This window comes from Anomaloglossus baeobatrachus, chromosome 1, assembly GCF_048569485.1.
Source record: "Anomaloglossus baeobatrachus isolate aAnoBae1 chromosome 1, aAnoBae1.hap1, whole genome shotgun sequence".
NCBI classification, from domain to species: domain Eukaryota; kingdom Metazoa; phylum Chordata; class Amphibia; order Anura; family Aromobatidae; genus Anomaloglossus; species Anomaloglossus baeobatrachus.
The window spans coordinates 705,967,877-705,982,848 of record NC_134353.1 but is presented as its reverse complement, the minus strand read 5'-3'; the positions used below and the strand labels follow the sequence as shown (position 1 = coordinate 705,982,848).

Below are 14,972 nucleotides of genomic sequence, written 5' to 3'. Positions count from 1 at the left end.
TCTGTTTTCCACATCTTCCGCTTTATCCTTCAAGTATTCATTAGATTTTGCTAGAGCTGCTATTTGTGCTTGCATAGCCAGTATTGTCTCCTCGGAGTCAGATATTCTCTGCTCTGATTCTGCCAGTCTAGATGCATGGGCATTTATCTGTTTTTGCATATTAGCTAATGACGTTTGTATGGCTGCCTCAATAGCCACTTTAATCTCTTTTGACAAGTGTGATGTCACTTCTTCAGCCAGTTTTTTATAGTCCACATTAAGCTTTTGTGTGTACTTGTCTTGGCCTGCAGGTGGTGCTGTTTTCTTAGTTCTCTTTGTCTGGACTGGGCCACTACCTTTCTCCCCCAATAACTTGCAGGCTTGTGATGTTGGTGTAGTAAGCTGTTTTTTGTTTCCTTTGTAGGGGGTACTATTAATTCTTGCATTTGACTTCCTGTGTGTCTGAGTGTCTGAGTGGGATTAATCTCCCTGTGCTGTTTGTCAGTTTCATCCTCCAACACTGCTGTGTCTCTGAGCTGCCCTGCTTTGCCTGCATCTTCTCTCCCCTCTGCCTCCATATCTCCTTCATCCTCCCATTGCGATCCACCCTCATCAGTCCCCTGCATCCACCTCTCTCCTGCTGTGTCCTCCTGTGACTCCTTGCTCATATCTTCCTTATCTCCTGTCTTCTCGCTCATATCTCCCTTATCTCTCCCCCTCCGCTCTGTTTGCTTTTCTGTGTCTCGTACCATGCGCTCAGGCTCCTCCTCATCAGCGCCATAATGTTATCTTCTCCTCTGCACTGCCTGTCCATGTCACATCTTCTCCAGGCTCCCTCACCGCTCCCAGCGCTTCTCAGGAGGTACCGTTCCATAGCTGGCTGCTTTAGGTAACCTTCTATGCTGCTCTGTTTGGTGGCTCGTCCGGGGGTGCTTTTTTTAGTCGGTTTCTGTGAGGGGTGGCAGAAGTCTTCTAGGCTTCCACCTCAGCCAGGACCGGATCCGGAACTCTTTAACTATTTTATGTGACATAACGCTTTGCTTTAAGGGCATAAAAACTGAAAATTAAAAATCTTTGACAAACTTCCACTTTTTTTCCGCAAATAACCCCCCAAAATTTGGTGCTAAATTTACAACTATAACGCTATGTGCGCACTCTGCGGATTTACCGCAGAAAATGTGTCTAACATTTCTGCAGTCAATCCCCAGCAAAACCTATGGGTATAAAAAAAAATGCTTTGCGCACACTTTTTTTTTATTTTTTTTTATTTATACCTGCGGATTTACCCGCGGAATTAATATGCATGTCACCTCTTTTCCGCAGGTGCCTGCGGTTTTTGCCATAGATAATGGTAAAAATCCGCAGGGACAAAACCGCGGCAAAACCACATGCGGATTTCGGGTTTTTTTACCGCAGGATTCTTTCAGAGGGTCTGGATTTTCCTTGAGAGTGTCACTTTCGGCAGCTATCTTTCAGAACCAACATTCACCCCTGGGTTGTCTGATTTTACAACTCTTTCTAGTGACTGCCGCTAAGCAGGTCACGGGTGGCGCGGACACTGAAGAAAAGCGGCCATGGTTTTCTAATCCTGGACTGTCCTGTAAGCACCAGCTTAAGGCCTAAGCCACATGGCATAAAAATCGGAGCGAGTGGAGTGCGATAAAACATCGCGTTCCACTCAGGCAAATATTGGCCTATGTGCCAGCACCCATGAGCGATTATTTTCTGAGCCCTAATCAGACCAAGAAAACAGTCACAGCATGCTGCGGGTGTAATGCAATCCTTGTTTCTTTCGCATTCATTCAAGTCTATGGGGTGAGAGAAAAATCACACTGCACTCGGCTACAGAGGAGAGAGGGAGGTAAATACCTTCCCCCCTCAGTGACGCCCCCCCCCCCCCCCCCCGCAGCTGTGTTCCGCTCGCAGTCGGACCGCAGTCGTAGTGACACTCGCATGACACTGCTCCTGCTGTGCTGCCAGTGTGAGCAGAGTGCCATGCGAGGATCGCAGTAGTGCCCCATGTGGCCCCTTGGTTACTGCTTTAGTTTACATGTTGTTCATTTTAGAGCGCCAATAACTTGCGTGGTTTAGGCCCTGCTTTTTTTGCTGCGTTTGTTGGGAAATCTGAGAAATCCGCAATGCTGTGCACACGTTGCTTCTTTTATCCTTGCTGGTTTTGCAACAGTTTGTCTGCAGCAAAAAGAAGCAGCATGTGACTTCTTTTCTGCAGTTCCCTGCATTTTTCCATGTATTTGCCATTGATAATGTTTGAAAAATGCTGTAAAAACGCATGTTTTTTGGCTGCGTTTTTCAGCCAGAGATGCATTTTTTGCTGGAGAAACAAATCTGAAGTGTGTGCACATAGCCTCAGAATACAATTGGAACTGTTTTATAGCAGTGTTATATCCAGCAGTGATCTATGTATTGTTGTAATTGATCAATATTATGTTTTCTTTTTTATCCCTGGTGTTTAGCCTGTTGCAGAAGCCCCCTTTAAGTTTGAGATGGAGTTAGATGATTTGCCCAAGGAGACACTGAAGGAGTTAATTTTTGAAGAAACTGCTAGATTCCAGCCTGGGTACTGACTGTAAAATGACCACAGGTTAGTGGTATTAGGCTATTTAATCAAGAATATTGTAAAAGTGATTTGGTGTAGACTGTCCTGGTCCACGCTGGATTTTATCAACAGTCGGCTGCATTGTTAGGTTCTTTACTTTAGATGTGCATTGTATAAGACTGGAAGGGAGATTGCCAAGGAGGCTGATTGATCTCTAGATTTGGTACTCTGTAAGGGTACCTTCACACTTTAGCGATGCAGCAGCGATCCGACCAGCGATCTGACCTGGTCAGGATCGCTGCTGCATCGCTACATGGTCGCTGGTGAGCTGTCAAACAGGCAGATCTCACCAGTGACCAGCCCCCAGCCAGCAGCGACATGCAAGCGACTCTGCGCTTGCACGGAGCCGGCGTCTGGAAGCTGCGGACACTGGTAACTAAGGTAAACATCGGGTATGGTTACCCGATGTTTACCTTAGTTACCAGCTCACACCGCTTAACTTAGCGTGTGCAGGGAGCAGGAGCCGGCACTGGCAGCGTGAGAGCTGCGGAGGCTGGTAACGAAGGTAAATATCGGGTAACCACCTTGGTTACCCGATGTTTACCTTGGTTACAGCTTACCGCAGGCTGTCAGACGCCGCCTCCTGCTCCCTGCACATTCAGGATTGTTGCTCTCTCGCTGTCACACACAGCGATGTGTGCTTATCAGCGGGGGAGCAACAATAAAAAAAAACGAACCAGGGCTGTGTGTAACGAGCAGCGATCTCACAGCAGGGGCCAGATCGCTGCTCAGTGTCACACACAGAGAGATCGCTAATGAGGTCACAAAAAACGTGACTCAGTAGCGATCTCAGTAGCGATCTCGCTGTGTGTGAAGTACTCTTAACTGAGACAAAAAATGCTATATTGACAGCAAACACATTTTAAGTTTCTCTTTAAAAAAAAATAAAGCCAGAATTTGAACACACTGAAAATGTTGCTGTTACAGACTACTTAAGTGAAAATAAATCTCCATTAAGAAGCTTCATTATAAGCACTTTTTAAAGGTGCTGTACACTCTACTGGTAACCCAAGTTCTTCTGGGCACAATGTATTTAATACCAATTACTTGCCTGCGTGTCTAACCGGGGGGGCAGAACCCAGTGGGCTAATGTATACAGTGCCTACAAGTAGTATTCAACCCCCTGCAGATTTAGAAGGTTTACACATTCGGAATTAACTTGGCATTGTGATATTTGGACTGTAGATCAGCCTGGAAGTGTGAAATGCACTGCAAGAATGTTTTTTTTTTTTTGTTTTTTTTTTTTTAAATTGTGAAAAGTTTATTAAGAGGGTCATTTATTATTCAACCCCTCAAACCACCAGAATTCTGTTTGGTTCCCCTAAAGTATTACGAAGTATTTCAGGCACAAAGAACAATGAGCTTCACATGTTTGGATTAATTATCTATTTTTCCAGCCTTTTCTGACTAATTAAGACCCTCCCCAAACTTGTGAACAGCACATATACTTGGTCAACATGGGAAAGACAAAGGAGCATTCCAAGGCCATCAGAGACAAGATCGTGGAGGGTCACAAGGCTGGCAAGGGGTACAAAACCCTTTCCAAGGAGTTGGGCCTACCTGTCTCCACTGTTGGGAGCATCATCCGGAAGTGGAAGGCTTATGGAACTACTGTTAGCCTTCCACGGCCTGGACAGCCTTTGAAAGTTTCCACCCGTGCCAAGGCCAGGCTTGTCCGAAGAGTCAAGGCTAACCCAAGGACAACAAGGAAGGAGCTCCGGGAAGATCTCATGGCAGTGGGGACATTGGTTTCAGTCAATACCATAAGTAACGTACTCCACCGCAATGGTCTCCGTTCCAGACGAGCCCGTTAGGTACCTTTTTACTTTCAAAGCGTCATGTCAAGGCTCGTCTACAGTTTGCTCATGATCACTTGGAGGACTCTGAGACAGACTGGTTCAAGGTTCTCTGGTCTGATGAGACCAAGATCGAGATCTTTGGTGCCAACCACACACGTGACGTTTGGAGACTGGATGGCACTGCATACGACCCCAAGAATACCATCCCTACAGTCAAGCATGGTGGTGGCAGCATCATGCTGTGGGGCTGTTTCTCAGCCAATGGGCCTGGCCATCTGGTCCGCATCCATGGGAAGATGGATAGCACGGCCTACCTGGAGATTTTGGCCAAGAACCTCCGCTCCTCCATCAAGGATCTTAAGATGGGTCGTCATTTCATCTTCCAACAAGACAACGACCCAAAGCACACAGCCAAGAAAACCAAGGCCTGGTTCAAGAGGGAAAAAATCAAGGTGTTGCAGTGGCCTAGTCAGTCTCCTGACCTTAACCCAATTGAAAACTTGTGGAAGGAGCTCAAGATTAAAGTCCACATGAGACACCCAAAGAACCTAGATAACTTGGAGAATATCTGCATGGAGGAGTGGGCCAAGATAACTCCAGAGACCTGTGCCGGCCTGATCAGGTCTTATAAAAGACGATTATTAGCTGTAATTGCAAACAAGGGTTATTCCACAAAATATTAAACCTAGGGGTTGAATAATAATTGACCCACACTTTTATGTTGAAAATTTATTAAAATTTAACTGAGCAACATAACTTGTTGGTTTGTAAGATTTATGCATCTGTTAATAAATCCTGCTCTTGTTTGAAGTTTGCAGGCTCTAACTTATTTGCATCTTATCAAACCTGCTAAATCTGCAGGGGGTTGAATACTACTTGTAGGCACTGTATATTACATAATGCTATATATACAGGCAAAATGGAAAGAAGGGAACCTTTTAATGTCTTAGCTGTTAACATTATCATTGTAATACAGTTCTGCTTTGTGAATTAAATGTTTTGGTGTTTGTTTTTTTTTCACCAACTGTTGTCTTGTTCTTTGGCACCAATAGAAATAAAATCTGTACAAATGTGCGACTCAGTGACAGTCTGATCCGTGTGTGGGTAGAATCCGCATCATGTTTGGCAGTAGCATCTTGTCCCATGTTTTTTGTTTATTTTTTTTTTTATTTTTTCTTTTAGCTCAAACATGGATTTTTATAAATGACTTAATGAAAGATCATTGGCTGAAGATTTGCCAATTGTGCAACTTTTATTCTAGAAATTCTGCTATTTTTGATAACTAACTGCTTGTATTTGCACGATGGGGAGCATCAAATTGGTTGTCCCACATTCACAACATATCGCCCATCGCTGGCAATGAATGAAACGGCCGTACACATGCTCAACCACCAGTCAACTCAAACAGCCACTGCCAAAATATAATGCAGTGTAATCTGAATTGCTGCCCTTAAAATCCTTGAAACATTTCTGACAAGTCAAAGCGGTGATAGACATTACATTTCCCAAGGCTACATTAATGTTTTGTAGTTTTAGAAATGTGCATATTTACCAGTCATTATGAGCTCTCTGCTCAAAGGAGTTCTCCAACATCACATTGGTGATCTGTGTTCTAAGCCTAAAAATAGAATTTCAAAAAGAAATCAGTTATTCAAAGTGAATCATTTTACATTTCCTTCAACACTCCCCCCCCCCCCCCCCCCCCCCCGCCGCTATTGGTTGTGTCCAAACGCTAGTTCTTGGCTTGTAAGTTGGGCATGTCATTCCTCCTCCCTTGGATTCTACTTATTACTTGTGCCTCTTGGCAGGTACGTTATGCGTGCACAATTTCCCCATGTTCAAGCAAAATGTGAGCCTGCCCAAAGAGAAATAATGCTTAAGTGCAGCTCTGCTGTCTGGTAGCACAGCATTTATTTATAGAGCACCATTACTTTCATGGTGCTGTACATGAGAAGGGGTTACATACAGAATACATATACAAGTTACAATAGACACACTAGTACAGAGGGAAGAGGACCCTGCCCTTGCAGGCTTACAATTCTATAGGATTTTGGGGAGGAGATAGTATGTGAAAGAGCTGCAAGTACCGCGAGGAGTGTAGTTCCCACCCATAACTGGATGGGTTGAAGTGGACAATGCATTTAAGTAAGGAGAGAACAGAAAAGCAAGAACGTGTAGCTAAATACAGAGTAAGACAAACACTGCCCCAATCAAAAAATATTATTCTAACCATTGCTTTTTTGTAAAAGAATCCCATTGTTGAAAAACTTTAAGTGGTAGTACATGTGAATAATCATCACCGTAATACTCTGGTTAGTTGAATAATGATCCCTTTGGCTGACAGCCAGGCAGCTTTTTTGCCTGCAGTAGCAACCGTATAACAAGGTGGTATCTGATTTTATAAACACACACTGCATCTTTTGAGTGCATCTTGACTGCATCTTTTTCCTGTGGTCTCAGAAAATGCAGCGTGTGGCCCAAAAAAACGCATGACATTTTTGTTAATGCGTTTTGTTAAGGAAAAACAAAGTATGATAGGATAATTGAGAGCTAGAATAGATAAAGAGTAGGTGGAAGATGGGAGGGTAGGTAGAGGGATGGATGATAGAACATCCTGAATAGATAATAAGAAAGAACATAATAGCTTGATGGAGGGATAGCTAGCTTGGCCAGCTTTTTTTTTTTTTTTTTTTTAAAAAAAAGACATAACAATTTTCATATCCAGCACAGGAACTGCTGTAGGCTGCAACCCTTAGCTGTGTACCTTCACTGGTTATGAAAAATAGAGGGGATCCCACATTTTGTTTGTGGTGTTTTTTAATTTGATTTATTTAAAAACAAAAGTGGGGTCCCCCATTTTTATAAAAGCAGCCAAGGTACAACAGACAAATGGGGCTGATGTTGGGGTGGGAAGGGCCATCGTTATTTGGCCCTTTCCAGCCTAGCAATAGCAGCCCACAGCCGCCCCAGAAGTGGCGCATCCATAAGATGCGCCTTTTCTGGCACTGAGCCCTGCTCTTCCCGTTGCCCTGGTGTGGTGGCAATTGGGGTAATAAGGGGTTAAAAACATCCTGCAGCTGCTAAGCCCTAGCTGTGTGATTGGCATCTGAGACATCCCCATCACTAATCTGTAAGTGGCAGTAAATAAACACAACACCCAAAAAATCCTTTATTTGAAATAAAAAAAAGCACCCTCTTTCACCTCTTCACTAACCCCGCAAACACCCCTACAGGTCTGACGTAATCCACATGAGGTCCCACGACGCTTCCAGCAGTGCTACATATCTGAAGCTCACAGCGAGCGCCATAGAACAAGACTGCCCACTGTGAGCTCAACGCAGCAACTGAAGTGAGCCGTGTGATTAGTGGGACATCACTCGGGTCATTTGCTGTCACAGGTGGAGGCCGTGGCCATGCTGTAGGTGCTGCTAGCCGGCTCACTTCAGTTGCGGCCTGAACTTCACAGCAGGCAGTCCTGATCTATGGCGCTCACTGTGAGCTTCAGATATGTAGCAATGCCAGAAGTGTTGTCGGACCTCGTGTGGATTACGTCGGACCTGGAGGGTTTTCTTTGGGTTAATAAATTCGTGAAAGGGTGCGCTTTTGTCTTTTATTCAAAATAAAGCATTACTTTGGTGTTTATTTCATTTCATTTACAGATTAGTGATGTGGGGTGTCTCGAGTAGACTACTGACATTACTAATTCAAGACTTGATGGCAGCTGTGGGCTGTTATTTAACTCCTTATTACCCCGATTGCCACCGCACCTGGGCAATGCGGGAAGAGCCGAGTAAAGTGCCAGGACTGCCACATCTAATGGATGTGGCAATTCTGGGCAGCTGCTGGCAGATATTTTTAGGCTGTGGGATGCCCAGTAGCCGTGGTTATCCCCAGCCTGAGAATACCAGCCCCTCCCCCCTCCCCCCTGCTGTTCGTCTGTATCTGTGCTGGTATCAAAATATCGGGGGATCCTACGCCAATTTTTTAAAATTTATTTTACTGTCAGATATAGACTCACTCACCTGCGTTGGTGATTGGTTACAGTCGGACACGCTGTCACTCAGGGTGGGGACTCGTTTGACTGCAACCAGGCATAGCCACCGGTGGGCGGGGGAAGCAGTGCATATTCAATGAAGGTAATGAGCGCCCAGGAAGTGAATGATCGGCTGCGGCAGCAGTGTAACAGCTGCACTGGTGATTCGGTAAGTATGAAGCACTTGCTCCTACCTCTTTGCGCCAGATTCTGGTCACCATTGACTTTATGGGAACCGACATCTATAGCCAGATACCAGGGATCAATTCCCCACTGACCCAGAGTCAGCGACGGAGTGATCTGCCAGTCCCCCATAATGCAGGGACAAGAGGCCAAATGAATTGAAATGCTGTCTTCAAAAACACAGCCAAAAAAGTTGGTGTAGACAGCAAAATAGAAATCTCATAGACTTTGCTGGGAGAAGGAAATGCATGCATCTAGGTGCATCTTTTGTGACCTCAAAAATGCAGTAAAAGATGCAGAGTGTTAAAATAGCCTTAGTGGGTTTCTTCCAGAAACTGCATCACATCTATTTACTAGTTGTCTCGTATTGCAGGTAATCTGCATTGAAGCGAATGAGGCCAGGCTACCACATTGTGCAGTTTACTGGTGTAACATTGTTTTTGAAATGAGGTTTTTTCTAAATTTGTGCAATCCTTTGAACTAGTTCAAAAATAGTCTTATTTTTTCCTGCAGCCCCCTGTGGTACTGTTTTTTTTTGGTGGGGTTATTTTTTGTTTTGGGTTTGTTTGTTTTTTTGTTTAAATTTAATTGGTGGGGTACAAAAACAAAATTTGTCAGTCACTTTTGTCGCCATTTTTCCAAGACCCATAACATTCATTTTTTTGTATCTGGGGCTGTATGATTTTTTTTTTTTTTTTTTCACCCTGAGCTGAATTTTTTTTTTTTTTTAATGATGCCATTTTGGGGTAACTGCGATGTTATGAGAGCCTTTTAATGCACTTTATTGCAATGTTGTGGCAGCCAAAACTTAATTCTTGGTTGGTTTGTTTTTTTTTATTTTTTTGTTATGCTTTTTATAGGTTGGATTTTATATTTTTATCAGACATTTCTGATTTCAATACCAAATGTGTACATGTTCCACAACCATAGGAAATGTACAAAGAGAGAGTGCAACAGATTAGAATAAAATAAGGTCTTAGAATATATATAAAAAAGGAGGCTAAAATATGCCAAACCTTCTATAAGGGGACAATTGGGTTACTTGACAAGAGGCAGTCCTTTGTGGTGGGTGTCTCGGATCCCATTTACGGTCTCATTTATTTAGGTAACCCAAGTGTATGTTACATTATACTTGGTGCATGCCCATGATCAGTGTTCATCACGGTTTTGGACTCATCGTGTTTTCACTGCATTCTATTACTATTACTATTTATTTTATATAGCGCCTTAAATTCCTCAGCGCTTTACATACATTGGCATTCAAAACTTCTCCCTTTTTTTTTTTTTTTTTATCTGGTTTTATTTGTGATTTAAATATTGCCCACACCTGTCACTTGACACTGGAGAGTAGAGTGGAGGTAGCAGTCCTAGAAGTAAAAAAAAAAAAAAAAGTGACCCTTTTTAACGAGCCTTGTCATATGACTTGGGATTTATGCCAGATCAGAACCTCAATTTGCAGAGGTTGTCCCTCATTAGTGCAAAGTATGAGATCTGATCTGGCTGTATGAGAGTCGAAGACTGAGCCTAAAGGGGAAGCTATTCTAGACTAACACACCATTCCAGCATACCAGTGATGAGACTTTAAGCCACAATGCTCCGCTGGGAGAAGACCCAGTCTTAGTTTCTCAGACAGCCAGATCAGATCCCATACTTTGCACTGACAAAGGACAACCATCCCGAAACCCCGTGTCTGCAAATTTGAGTTTCTGATGTGGCTTAAATCTTAAGTCTTGACAGGGCTCGTTAAAGGTTCACTTTTGACTTTTAGGATTGCTACCTCCAATAGGTGGCACTAGAGTTTGTCTTTCTCACTAAAGAAACAATTTGCTGAGGGAAAAATACCGTATTTTTCACTTTATAAGATGCACCGGATTATAAGACGCACCCCAAATTTAGACTTAAAAAAAAAAAAAGGTAAAAGAAAAATGGGGTTAGTCTTATACTCCAGTGTTCTCTTACCGGAGGGGGGCAGCAGTGGTGGTGAAGCGGTGGCGGCAGGCGCGGTGACGTCCGTGGTGGCAGGAGCCGCGGGGTCCGTGGTGGTGGTGGTGGCGGCGGCGGCGGCAGCAGCAGCGGCGGCGGCGGGTGAGTCGTGCAGCAGGCCGGCACAGTGAGTGTCCCAGTGTCCACGGTCCCGGTTCAAATAATGGCGCCTGGAGCGGCGCATGCGCAGATGGAGCTCTCATCCAAGGGCTCCATCTGCGCATGTGCTCGCTCCCGGCGCCATCATTTGAAACTGGGACCGCGGACAAACTGGGTAACTTGCTGCACAGCCGTCCGCCCCGCACACAGAGTGGCCGCCAGCAGGCTGCCCGCCCACCCTGCGTGCAAGCGGCCGGGTACCTGTGCTTGCTTGCGGGTGCCTGTGTGGCTGCCGCCCGCACGCAGCACCCGGCTGCCGCCACCGCACGCAAGCACGGGTACCCGGCTGCCGCCACCGCACGCAAGCACGGGTACCCGGCTGCCGCCACGTGCCCGATTGCCGCACAGACAGGACACCCAGGTACCGCTATATTCGGATTATAAGACGCACCCCCATTTTCCTCCCAAATTTTTGGGAGATAAAGTGTCTTATAAAGCGAAAAATGCGGTACTTCATTTTTGGTAACAATTTTTCAAGGGTGCCTACGCTTTCAGCCAGAACTGTATGTTAAGATTAGTTTTGTGCATGTTGATGTTAAGTGCTCCACTGCTTTATTTATAATTACCATAAAGCTATAAGTATATCATGGTGTTTAGCTACAATAGAATTTGTCTTCTGGTCACCCATAATTTGTTTTGTGTTTTTATTTTAAAGGGAAAGGCTGTGAAGGACTTCGCACTCCGACATCTATGTTCTTGGCAGTTCTTCCTCCTTGGCCGTGTCCTGTGACCCATCTCAGCTTGTCCAGTCTAACTCCTTTGAGCCATTAAGGAGGGCGGTTCCTGGTAGTTGTGGCTTTTTATGCTTATGATGAATTCTTTCAGTCTGGAGAAGTATTCTTGACACTCCTTTTGTAAAGCCCAGTTGCAGTATGGTGCAGCAGAAAACTCGCTGATACCTTAACTAACTGCTTGTATATTATTTTTCTTTTGGTTTTTTTTCTTTTTATAAAAACAATGATTTCTTTCCCTCCTGTTAAGTGGACAATTTGTGTACTTATTTTCATGGGCTTTACATATTGTGTCTAATCCCACGTTACTGATGACTGTGGTAACTGGCATTATTTTTGTTGTGTAAATTTTTTTTTTCTTTTCTCCCCCTTGGGAAAGTTATTACTCTGGGCACTTTAAGTCTTTTGAAAGCCCCACTCACTTACACATATCATTTTAAACCATTGCAGTGAAAAGCTTTGAATACTCGTTGGAGATCCTTGTAGGTTTTGGGTTTTCTCTCGCACTTTGAGCTGAATAAGCAATTTGAACCATTTGTGCTCGAGAGACCTGTCATTTCTATATATAAAATAATGCTTTATAGACCACACTATCCTAGCAATGAAAAAAGCTGCTGCAATACATCATATGTATAATACCTGAAATCTAAATCTCCAAGTTGGTGAATATGTGCCATGCACTGGCTTTTCTTGTATGGGTCAGTTTTGAGGAAGTTGCATTTAACACAGGGAAGATGCATAATCGACACCTGAAATTCTCGAACCTTTACCTGTCCATTTCGAGGATTGACACACAGCTTCATATTTCCCAGTGAAGCAGCATGCTAGCGCTCTTTCGAATGGTGCCGTGCTCATTGACTGTTGAGGCACTTGCATTAGTCCTCTTCCTTTATATAAATTCACACAACTAGGGCGATACACTGCATCGCTATGTAATGATCGCAGGATTGCTCATGCTATTGGTAATGGCAACTTTAATTATCCTGGCAATTGCCACACCAAGTCCTGACAGCTTCTTAAACTATCACAATGAGCAGTAATCAAGCAAGCACTAAACTCTTTTTCCGCTGTATCCATTACTTTCTCTTCTTTCTGGTATTTGTTCCTGGAGTTGTATTCCGTGGAGTTTACTAGCTGTTTATGTCGCTGTGCAGTGCCTCCTCCTCTCCTCACTGCTCTCTGTGGTGAACGACTTGCCTTGTTGAAAATGACCGTGCCCTCGCATGACTGTTAAGCTTTTCTGTGCAAAGATTGTCTAAGTGCCACATGCATATGACTGGTTGAAACGAGATCTCTTACCTCTAAATTGTGTAAAAACAAATTGTTCTCCTGTGACCTTCGTAAGAACGGATCAGCTCTTTTAAACCCTTTTTTGATTTTCCTCATGTCTGATTATTTTGTTTTTCTTTTCCTCTAGCAAAAATTCTAGTGACTTGTCTGAACTGCCTAGGAAATGAGCAAAAATTGCACTTGTATTTCAAAATAAATTGGGAAGTCTTTCATTTATTTTATATATTTTGTTTGCTTAGTTTCTGTGATGTGGGTTTTTGTAAAGATTTCACATTAACTTGGTGAATGGGTTTACTTGCTAATCCTTGTCCTGCATATCTCCCATAGTACTTGTAAGGTAAGATGCTATGTTTTATTAAACGGTTGTGCACATTATTTCTCTGTACACCCTTCTGAGGTAGTCTGCTGTATTGGCTTCACATGAAAAAGGGATGGCTTTGCTATGATGAGTTGGCAGAACTAGTCTCTCCTCATTCTTTTAGTATGTTAGGGAACCATTAGCCATACTTCACTGCAGGTATTAACCAGTAATTCCTTTTTTTTTTTTTTTTTTCTTTATACTAGTTCCCTGCTGTCTGTTAATATATCATGGTTACTATTTATAAGAACCTAATGTTTTATAAAAACGGTTCTGGTTATCGGATCTATAAAAATGAGTCTTGAAACATTTCCTCCACGTAACACCTCGCCCTTAACTGCTCTCACCGTGACACCAAATGCTTTAAGAAAACCTATAAAGATAAACTGTTCGTTTTACATAAACCACATCAAACAGGGAAAGAAACGTACTATGCACTAGTAAATTTTGCCCTTCTGAAATGTAATGCATGGAATCCTTCAGTCATGCCAATTGCATCAGGGAAAGTAGAAGCCATATTTAAATCTTTAAAAGGCATGTCGAAAAATGTCTTAAGTATATATAAAGAGAAACCTAGAATTGTCCTTAAATTACATGTGAATCTATTTGTGATATCTTCAATTGATAAGTCTTCAATTTGTTGCCTACTTCCATGAGAAATTACTTTTAGTTTTGGCAAACATATTCCATTCCAGTTTTAAGTATTCCATAATTCATCTGAATGGCCAAAAAAATGCTTGCTGCTTCCCCTTTGGAGATTCTCACTACAAATGCACTTCACCTACTGCCTTCAGATCTGCTCTTGTCCCCATAAAGTCCTGCAATAACCACACACCAGTGTTCCGTTTTCTTTTTTTTTTTTTTTCCCACCTTGTTGCTCACACCTTAGACATGGTATGATTTGCTTCTCCTTGCATAAAGGGCATTTGTTACAAATTTAACTAAAATGCCACCAAACTTTAGAACTGATCCCCCTGCGTCCTCCTCTCCCCGTCCCACATTGCCTTTTGTGTTGACCACACAAAAACACTCTTAACAGATTACTAAAAGAGCTTTGTACTTGCTTTGTACTGTTGGTGCCTTTCTAGTCTTGTACTCAAAATGTGTGTAGCTGATTTAAGTAGGTTGTAAAGTTAGAGGCTTCGCTGCTCCGACCACGATTCCTATGGGTTTAGATAAAAGCAGAGATTTAATCTGGTCTGTGCGCAGTGAATATATTAAGATTAAAATATTTTATAACAAATTCCTGTATGTTCCTTTAAAATGTAATGTAACAGCTGAACATGTATTTTATTGTGAAAGGTATGTAACCTGGTTAATCGATTTAAGAAACAAATTGTAAAAGGTTTATAATTTTTATTTTTTTTTTTTTTGTTCTATTGATGTATTTAACTTTTTTTTCCCCCCCTCGGTTGGTTGGATGTTCTATATTTCTGGCTTAAAATTGTGTAAAAAAGTAAAAAAGTTTAAAAAAAAAAAAATGAAAAGAAAATATCTTGTAAGACTCCACAAATGCAGATAAAATCATTAAAATTGTACTCCTGTATTACCAACCCGTTTTACTTTTATCTACCTCTTTATGTTCTTTTATGCTACTATCATGGACTGCGAAAGAGGTCCTATAGCTTTTCTACCTTGTCTGTCAGGTTGGATGGTTTGAATGAAGGCAGATTCACATAAATTTGTATTTAGGAGATGTTTCACACATGAAGAAATTATAAAATTGCAAAAGTTACATGGCCTGCATGTGTGGCCTAGGTGTGACATTTCCACTTTTTAACAGAACTAAAGTAAAGCGCAGAAAATAAACCAGTTGAATTGCATATCTGAGAAAGGTAGG

At 42.7% G+C, this 14,972-nt stretch overlaps 1 protein-coding gene across 1 annotated transcript in view; it reads left to right on the top strand.

Annotated features, from left to right (window-relative positions):
• MAPK1 (mitogen-activated protein kinase 1) overlaps positions 1-14,685 on the top strand; it is a 107,846-nt gene extending 93,161 nt beyond the window's left edge. Inside the window, exons 8-9 of the mRNA XM_075321205.1 lie at positions 2,454-2,581; positions 11,409-14,685. Of these exons, the coding sequence (XP_075177320.1) occupies positions 2,454-2,564 (111 nt within the window). The 3' untranslated portion in view covers positions 2,565-2,581; positions 11,409-14,685. The remainder of the gene's footprint in view (positions 1-2,453; positions 2,582-11,408) is intronic.
• Positions 14,686-14,972: the final 287 nt, after the last annotated feature.